This window comes from Balaenoptera ricei, chromosome 5 (assembly GCF_028023285.1).
Source record: "Balaenoptera ricei isolate mBalRic1 chromosome 5, mBalRic1.hap2, whole genome shotgun sequence".
Taxonomy (NCBI): domain Eukaryota; kingdom Metazoa; phylum Chordata; class Mammalia; order Artiodactyla; family Balaenopteridae; genus Balaenoptera; species Balaenoptera ricei.
In genome coordinates this window covers 119,559,689-119,569,809 of record NC_082643.1, presented here as the reverse complement: position 1 = coordinate 119,569,809, position 10,121 = coordinate 119,559,689, and the positions used below count along the sequence as shown (strand labels likewise).

Below are 10,121 nucleotides of genomic sequence, written 5' to 3'. Positions count from 1 at the left end.
TGCTGTCATAATGATTAATTCAGATCAACACGGACTGTGTTTACTGTGGTAATTGGTACCAATCATGGTGATAGTTGAAAAACATGCATCAGTCGTGCCAGAAGTGAGTTGACTACTCAGTATAAGGAAAGCCCACCAGGGAAGTTGCACCAAGCAGTTCATCAAAGATGCTACCAGTCAGCGTCCTCGACATTAACTCATTGCTGTACCTACATGCCTGTGTATACAGAATAGAAAATACACATTTAACAAGTGGCAGATCAAAAATCATATAAACTAAACAGTACATAGAGTTAAAAAAAAAAAAAAGTATACCCTCTGTGTCTGGGTAAAAAAAAAGAAAATTCTAATATGGATCATTAGAATTCTTGATATTAATGCTATATGGATTTTAATTGTGCTGCCATTATTTAACTGTATAACTATTACATGTAAATATTATTAGCAATTATTTCTTTACTAATTTGTTTTACCAGCTTTAGTGTTTGGAAAACATAGCACCATACAGTTTCATACAAATACTTCCTGTCATTTTATCCAGCCATGTGACTGAGGAAGGACCCACAAGTTCATCTATATGGACATTTTCAAACTTGTTAAGAGTTAACATTTTTAAGAGAGTGTTAGATAGTAGTGACTGTCCCAAATGCTTTACACATCATATCTATTTAGGATTGGTTCAGTTGCACATTGGAGAACCCAGTCTGGGATGGTTTAAGCTCCCTAAAGAACACGAGAAAACCCAGGGCTTGTTCAGGGAATGCTTCAATAGTGGCAGCGTTTTATATCATAAGGACAAGAATCAAGGCTTTATATCCAAGCCTCGACACTTGTCCTTATGATCCTAAGAAGTCATTTGTTTTCTAGGTATCATAGCAATAGTCCAAGTGCAAATAGGGAAGAACAATCAGCGATAGTGCATGTCAGATTAGTCTACCACCTTACCCCCAATTAACCTTTATGGGCTTTTGGGAATGAGTCAGCATCCAATGGTTTCTGCTTATATCACTCGTCAGATCTGCGTCACTTAGTCACCATTCTCTTTATGAGAGTCTAGGAAGTGTTTCTTGAGCTGGGCACATTGCTGTGTTCATCCAAAATGCAGTTCTTCTCTTCCAAGAAGGAGGAATTGAAATATGGATATATGACACGTACTGATCATCTAACAATATCTGCCACACATGTGGATACAGGGAGAAGGACTCCAGGTGGGGCGATTCAAGAGCCAAATCCCTGACACACAGCTTTCTTGTTGTGTGAGATTAAAACTGGCTGGCCAGGGAAGCTGAGGCACAGGAGGCAAGGGGGTAATAGTGTGAGGTAAGGTCGGAGAGTCAGAGCCAAGAGAGTCATTTAAGGCTTTGACTCATGGTAAAGATTTTGGAGGTTGGAAAGTCGGAATGAGATGGAAAATCACTGGAAAATGTAAGCAGAGGAGTGAGTCTGATCTGGCCGCAATTTTGACAGAAGACCCCAGGAGCACATGATTTGAAATAAGGAAATCAGTAAGTAGGAGCCTCTTGCAATAACCAGGAAAGATGTTATATAGATTGGACTATGGTAAAAGCAGGATATGTGATAAGAAATGTTCAAGTCTAGTTGTATTTTGACAGCTGACAGGATTTGTGGACAGATTGAACTTTACGTTGTGAGAGAAAAGTGAGTCTAACATCAATCGGATTCATTTTTAACAAAAATAGATGATGATTTTATCTAAGACTGTTTCAGCCTAAATGCATGGGTGCTCATAATTTTCCCCTCTTTATTACTATTGCAAATTTTATTGACAGTTATTCATACTGAATCATCACTGTAATCCTCAAATATGGAGAAGGGAGACTGGTCTGCAGTTTTCGGTGACCGTGAAATAGTATCCCAATCCTGTGGTCAGCATTTTGATGGAGACTTGAAATGAATTTCAAAGACTTTTTATTGTACTTTTTCTTCTCTATGATCTGGCATATTTGAAATAGCACTGGAGTAATGAGTTACTTTTAGTTTTGATAGAAGTTAAATGTGAAATTGTAGAATTCATGCTTTCAAGGAAAGGAAACTTGAAAAAAATTTTTCTGTTTCTCCTATGACTAAAAAATCCATTTAGGTCTTTCTACTCTTCCTTGGTCAATATTTTTAGTATATATCGCCTCATGAACCCCCAATTATTATCAAATGTTTTTATACAGCACTATGCAAAGATATCTCTGAGGATTGTTTTTAAACTTTCACTGAATGTTGTTGTTCCCCAAATTTCACTTATTAGTTTACAAATTTGTATGTTCTTCTCTTTTTCTTCTTACATGAATTCTATGTGTTAGAAAATTCAAAGACCGAATTCTCGAGTTTATCTGGGAGTGTTACTGTCTTTCTGTTTTCCTATTCATTCTTTCCTGACTTAATCATTTATCCCTGCCTTCCATTTTTCTTAGATTATTATGTTTTCTCTTCTAAATTCCCTTTAAACTTTGATTGTATTGCTCTATTGTTTTGAAGCATCTGATATTGCATTAGAGAATTCTACTCTTAGTGTTCTTCCCTCTTTATGCACAGAGGTGATATTCAAGTATTGGGTAATTGAAATGGCACAGGCACCAATCAATCAGAAAGGGCAATTGCCCAAGCACAGTGAGGCTGTCTCAGGGTGCAGTAGTGGAATACAGCACTGTTTATGGATGCTTTAATCTTTCTGCTTGAATACTTCAAGGAATTTTTGATCATCTCTAAACCCCAGAAAATTTCTTAAGACGTGTCTCAATGCTAAAAGATCCATCTATCTTACAATACAATATGAACTCTTTCAGTATATTGATTAACCCTCAAACATCTGCTTGAAACTTTTTTTCAAATGCTTTTATTTTATTTTCCTCTTAAAGGGTATTCACTGTAAGTATATAGTCTCTCTTATTTGTCCTCTATAGCTGTTATTTTTTCCATATTCTTTTTCACAAGTTATTTTATATTTCATTTTTGTTCCCTTTTCAACACCCATTCTACATTTTTTTTTTTTACTATCTCTAAAAAGTTTGCTGTTTCTGTGATTTTTTTCTCTTTAATTTCTTTTCTGAGTTCTATCAACTAATATTTTGTCTCATCTATTCACCCATTATATCTTCCCTGAATTTTTATACCCAGGCCTTGAATTCTGTATTCAAATCCCTCAATTTTAAAGCAGTATATTTTGTATCTTGACTTTTAGTTGCTTTACTGCTATATTCTTGTGAAGTGCTCTTCACCATCAATTTGATTGCATTGTTCCCTTATCTTTTCTTTTAAAATCATGCACTATCATTTACTTGATTCTGTGCTGGTTACATTTGGTTTATTAATAATTTTTGAATAGTTCTTTTTGGTTTATTAATAATTTTTGCATAAGACTGTTCCTACCAGGCCAGCAATTGGCAGTTGTTTCATGTGAGGAATGGAAGACGTAGATCTGTAGTAGTGAAAAATATCCCTCATTCTTAGTGAAATATTTTTATTTTGTGGCATTGAGTGACTCTATGTGTGTACGTGTGTGTGTGTGTGTGTGTGAGAGAGAGAGAGAGAGAGGGATTACTTTTTCTCAAATAACAGAAATCTGGAGCTATTAGACTAAAAACGATTCATAATTTTACTCTTTAGTATGTCCTTACAGGTTGCTTCTTACAGAAAATGATGATTTCCCACATACTGCTTTCTGAAGAAAATGATAATTTTACAGATTTAAAAAACTCTTACAAAGTTTATTGTTATTATTTTACAAAATAAAAATTTATAAAATTTTTGATATATTTTGCAATTTATTGCAAGATTGTGGAATGCCTATTAGAATATTATGAAGTAATTTCTTTTAGTGAACACTCTATTCCATTTGAATGATCAATTTCCTCTCTAGCCTTCTTGTATTTTTGGCTTCTTTGTTTCAGGGTTATTGTTTTATGATATGGGCTCTTATAAAGTCACATGGAATCATTCTCAACACCCTTCTCCTTTGCCTTTCTCTTATAAGGATTTTAGAAGACTGAAATATTTGATTTTCAAGCCTCCCTTTCAGCTAGAAGTAGCCACATATACATTCTTGCCATGTGATGTAGGAAGAAGTCTCTGTAGAAGCTTTTTCTCCATGATTAAAATAAACCAGTCACCTTTTTCGTCATTCTTTCTGCCTGAACTAGGAATGTCGTTCCTGGAGCTGCATTGCCACCATGAGGCCACAGGGGAAAAATAAGTCAAATGATAAGTATTTTAGAGAAAGGATAGGATTCAGGGTCTTTAATAACATGCTGGACCATTCTGAAAGGCCTACTTCCATACTTTCCTATATGTGAGTAAAAATAACCTCCTCTCTAATTATGTTGGTAAGTTATGGCTCTTCTGTGACTTATTACTTCTGTGAATTGATAGAGGAATTTCCTGTTTCATACACAGAACTTTCTAGGAATAACTATTTTGAGTTCTAAATACCTTTCCAAGTCTTAAAATCAACCAGTTCTTTTGGACACTTGAGCCTCTCTTGTGTTCTGCCAGATACACAGGGCTGCTCGTGACCACAGCTCCCCTCTCTCTGCACATATTCTAGGTCAGCATTTCTCCTATGATGTGCCTTTATTAGAACTTTCTATTAATATTCCTTCAATAAGGAATTTGTTGAAATGTCGTCTTTGGTGGATGCTTTTTCATTCTCTTTGCTGCTTGTATACTGTGTGTGTTTTTCAATAAAACTTTAATGTTCTTCATTCTTTTGTTTTGACCCATATTTCTACCTGATATCACTTTCTTTTGCCTGTAGGATTTCCTTCAACATTCCTTGTAGTGATAGTCTGCTGGAGATATATTCTTTTCACTTTCTAGCTCCTAAGTCTTCACCTTGCCTTTGTTGTTGAAAGATACTTTCACTGAGTATAGAATTCTGTACTGGTGGGTTTTTCCTTTCAACATTTTGCCCCACTCCCTTATTACATTCATTACATTAAAGAAGAATTCTACTGTCATTCTCATCTTTGTTCCCATTTATATAATGTGTCTTTCTACTCTGGCTGCTTTTAAGGGTTTTTATCAGGGTTTTAGAGCAGTTTGATTATTATGTGTCTTGATGCAGTTTTCTTCATGGTTCTTGCAATGATTTTGATGAGTTTCTTGAATCTGTGCATTTATAGTTTTCATCTAATTTGGAATTATTTTTGCCATAATTTTTTCAAGTAGTTTTTCTGACACTCCATCCCTCCTTCAAGGACTTCAATTACACATATATAAGGCTCTTTGAAGTTATCCCATGATTCACTGATGCTCTTTTCATCCATCCTTTTCCTTGATTCTTTTTTAACATCCATCTTCATGTTGGATAGTTTCTATGTCTTCAACTTTACTATTTATACTTAAAAACATTCTACTTTGTTTTAGTGAGTCTAAGGAGAGAGGCTATTGTTTAGCCCCTTTTGCTAATTGATATCTTCTAGTGGCAGTGTAATAATATATGAGAAGAAGATAAAGAGTACTAATACTGGGAAAAGGAAGCAATTTCTCTTTCTGTTTTCTATCTGGTTGTCTGTGTGCATGTGTGTGTGCAGGTGTGTGTATATATATTATATTATATATATAATATATAATATATATTATATATTATATATAATAATGATATATATACATTTGTTCTAACCATTTTTATTAAATTTATATTACATATTATATGTTATATATTTGTATGTATAGTGGGAGAGATTTGAAAGTAATATACTGGTTTTGGATGGTAAGAATGAAATAATAAAATATTTCATATATTATACATCAGTTCATTTTGTATTAAATACTCAAAATAAATATTTTATCACAATAATTTGCTTTTTAATTTTTTATAACTTGTAAAAACATTTAAACATTTATGTAGAAATATAACATATTAACTTTATCAGGAAAAATTTTAAAAAGCAGAGTACATAAGAAAATATTAAAATATATAAGAAATAATGTGGAAATTCAAGAGTTTGGAAAGAAGATACACTGCAAAGTCCTGGCCAACACAGAACAGACAAAGACTTGGTGACTTTATGGGATTTCAGAAGGTGAAAGAAATTATCTGACACCTCACTAATTCGAAAGGGAAAATCATAGTAGCTATGTTGAGAAAATCAATGGATTGATTTCCTTGGGGTACTAGGCACAGAATTCTGTGATATAAATTATTATTAACACTTGATCATACATTAAAGTTGTTTCCTACATAATTCACAAAATAATTAATTATAAATAAAATATTTCCTCATTACAGATCTTTAATAGGAGCATAAATATGTAATAAATTATATAATATTAAATATTTCAGTAAATATTGTAATAAATTTTTGTTGACATATAGTTGATTTACAATAGTATGTTAGTTTCAGGTATACAACATACTGATTCAATATTTTTATAGATTATACTCCATTTAAAGTTTTATAAAACAATAGCTATATTTCCCTGTGCTGTACAATATATGCTTGCTACTTATCTATTTTATACATAGTAGTCTGTATCTCTCAATCCCATACCCCTATCGTGCCCCTCTCTCCTTCACTCTCCCCACTGGTGACCACTAATTTGTTCTCAATGTTCTATTTTGTTATATACATTCATTTGCTTTATTTTTAAATTCCACATAAAAGTGATAACATAGATTATTTGTCTTTCTTTGTCATACTTATTTCATTAAACATAATATTCTTTAGACCCATTCATGTTGTTGAAAGCAGCAGAAGTTCATTATTTTTAATGACTGATTAGTATTTCATTGTATGTATATACCACTTCTTTTTTATGCATCCTGCTGTTGATGGATGCTTGGTTGCTTTCGCATCTTGGCTATTGTAAATACTGTTTCTATGAACATTGGGGTGCATATATCTTTTCAAATTGTGTTTTTGTTTTCTTTGGGTATATACCCAGGTGTGGAATTGCTGGATCATATAGTAGTTCTGTTTTTAATTTTTTGAGGATCCTCCATAGTGGCTGGGAATTGACATTCCTACCAACAGTGTACAAGGGTACCCTTTTCTCCACATCCTTATCAACATTTGTTATTTGGGACCTTTTTGATGATAGCCATACTGACAGGTATGACATGATATCTCATTGTGATTTTGATTTGCATTTTTCTGATGATTAGTGATGTTGTGCATCTTTTCATGTGCCTATTGGCTATCTCTATATCTTCTCTTGGAAAAATGTCTATTCAGTTCTTCTGCTTATTTTTTTTTTCTAAGATCCTCTATAAACACATTTATTTGCTACTGAAAATTGAAAACAGCACATCAAAAAATTTTATTGCTATTCAACACGCTGTTCTAACAATGCTGTGGCCAAGCCACCCAACGTGGTGTTCTTCACTTTCCTTCCACACAAGTTAATTTGTTTCACAAAGTGGAACTAAAATATATTCAAGTCATTCAAATGCAAGCTACGTAGATTCCTTATAAGTTACTGTATTGAGGTAGAAAAGAGATGCAAGAGAAAAAGACATCACAGAACTTATAATATAGGTTATCAAAATATTGGTACACAATCTTTCCCAAGCTTCATAATGATCCTAAAATTACCAGGAAGAAAAAATAGTACAAGAATAAGGTTTATGGCTCCTTCGACTCTGTGTCATAATTACTGTAATACTTATTGTTGTAATAATTCTCATAACTATCCTCAGAAGGATCTCTATGAAACCGGCAAAAACGACAGCTACATCTAAATCTTTGCCCTCTTGACTGAGTCTCAACATCATTCTGCCACGGTTCTCTTTCAGAGCCAGACCGAGGAACTCCTTTGCCATAGCGTTTTTTAATGGATTGAATCAGCCACTCCATCTTATCTCTCCGATCCGTTAACACGGTCCTCACCCCTCTCCTATAGGGTATGTTTTCACCAAGTAACCGCCCAGTTGGTTGAGGTAGACATTCTGGCAGAATGAATGGCAATTTGATACTAGGGTTGAGCGTCAAGTTACTGAGGTTCTTTATTAACACTTCAGACATAGGTTGAGAGGCAACTGGAATTGCCTGGGAATTTTCATCGATGGACATTTGAGGAGACTCCAGGGTCCAGGTTGGGTTAACCTCAGATGAATCCATTGGGACGCTTGTCACAGCGTGAAGCTTCTCCTAGACCTTTGGGTTCCAGTGGAAGGTGATGCTTTAGACTCAAATTGCTACAAAGTAGCCTGGAAGAACTATAGAGCTAAGAAAGAGGGAGAAAAATCCAAGCTGACACACTGTGGTGAGAGAAGAATCCAACCTCTTCTGCTCATTTTTTAATCAGGTTGTTTGTTTTTTGATATTGAATTGTATGAGCTATTTATATATTTTGGATGAGGGTATCAGTCATATCATTTACAAATATTTTCTCCTATTCAGTAGGTTGTCTTTTTGTTTTGTCAATGGTTACCTTTGAAGTGCAAAATCTTTTAATTAGGTTCCATTTGTTTATTCTTGCTTTTATTTCTTTTGCCATAGAAGAGAGATCCAAAAAAATATTTCTACAATTTATGTCAAAGAGTGTTTTCCACTAGGAGTTTTATGTATTCAGGTCTTACATTTAAGTCTTTAATCCATCTTTGTGTTTATTTTTGTATACGGTGTGAGGAAATGTTCTAATCTCATTCTTTTACATGTAGCTGTTCAGTTTTCTCAGCATAACTTATTGAAGAGACTGTCTTTTCTCCATTGTATATTCTTTCCTCCTTTGTTGTAGATTAATTTACCATAGGTGTGTGGGTTTATTTCTGGGCTCTCTACTCTGTTCCATTCACCTATGTGTCTTTTTTTTTTTTTGCCAGCACCATGCTGTTTTCATTACTGTAGCTTCGTAGTATAGTCTGAGGCCAGGGAGTGTGATACTTCAAGCTTTGTTCTTTATTCTCAAGATTGCTTTGGAAATTTAGGGTCTTTTGTGGTTCCATATAAATTTTAGGATTATTCTTCTAGTTCTGTGAAAAATCTCCTGGGTATTTTGCATGGAATTGCATTAAATCTGAAGATGGCTTTGAGTAGTATGGACCTTTTAAAAATATTAGTTTTTCCAATCCAGGAACATGGGATATATTTCTACTTCTTTGTATTATTTTCAAATTCCTTCTTCAATGTTTTATAGTTTTCAGACTATAGGTATTTTACCTCTTTGGTTAAGATTATTCCTAGGTATTTTATTCTTTTTGATGCAATTTTAAACAGTTGTTTTCTTGTTTTCTCTTTCTGATAGTGCATTATTAGTGTGTAGAAAAGTAACAGATTATGTATATTAATCTTTAATAAGCTCTTCTTTATGTTTGGTAGAATTCCACTGTGAAGCCCTATGTTCCTGGACTTTTGTTTGCTGGGACTTTTTTGTTACAAATTCAATTTCACTATCATGAATCTTGAGTTAAGAGGTTTTATAACAGTATGAGTCTACAATATCTGAAAATATAATGAAGCATCAATGATAACATGTTGTAAATATTCACTATTTTTGACTGATTTGAAAAAAGTTTTGTAATATGAAAGTCAAGTGTACTATATTATAATAATGATAATCTAGACCAGTGGTCAGTAAACTTTTTCTAAAAAGGGCATTTAATAAATATTTTAGGTGCTGCTGGCCACAATGTCTTAGCAAGAAAGCAGCTCTAGATGATACACAAACAAATGGGTTTTGCTGTTATTTACAAAAACAGTGGTATGTAGAATTTGGTTTGAGGGCCATAACTTGTCAATGCTTGATCTACCAGATGAATGTAATATGAACTAAGGATTTTTTTCTCTTGTAAAACCACATGGCCAAACTTGACACGTGATGTAAAATTGCAGGGGCTCTAGATTTGCCCTCACTTGAAGTCAAATCACAACTCTACCTTTTGCAAGACAGTTGACTTTAGGTAATTACTTCCCTCTCTCTTACTTTCATCTATAAATGGACAGAATAGTAATATCTACCACATAGAGTTGGTATAAAAATTAAATAATATAATTAATTTAAAGCACTTAAAAAATATCTGACACATAGTGCATGCTCCATAAACATTAAATATTATTGGTATATCATTTTAATAGTTATAGACTTATGATAAAAAGTATGACACAAAATTAATTCCTAATGCTATGCAAACATATTCGGCATACTTTTCAGAATCAACCATATAAGCA

The 10,121-nt window shown here is 33.5% G+C and overlaps 1 protein-coding gene across 1 annotated transcript; it reads right to left on the bottom strand.

Moving 5' to 3' along the window:
• Window positions 1–7,577: 7,577 nt before the first annotated feature.
• On the bottom strand, window positions 7,578–8,072 carry LOC132366275 (developmental pluripotency-associated protein 3-like). Its single transcript, XM_059923849.1, has one exon. The coding sequence runs from the start codon at window positions 8,070–8,072 to the stop codon at window positions 7,578–7,580; it is 495 nt and encodes a 164-aa protein (XP_059779832.1).
• Between the last annotated feature and the right edge of the window lie 2,049 nt (window positions 8,073–10,121).

Excerpts from the sequence above, each read along its gene's own strand:
- LOC132366275 (XM_059923849.1), bottom strand. The coding sequence starts at position 8,072 with ATGGATTCATCTGAGGTTAACCCAACCTGGACCCTGGAGTCTCCTCAA.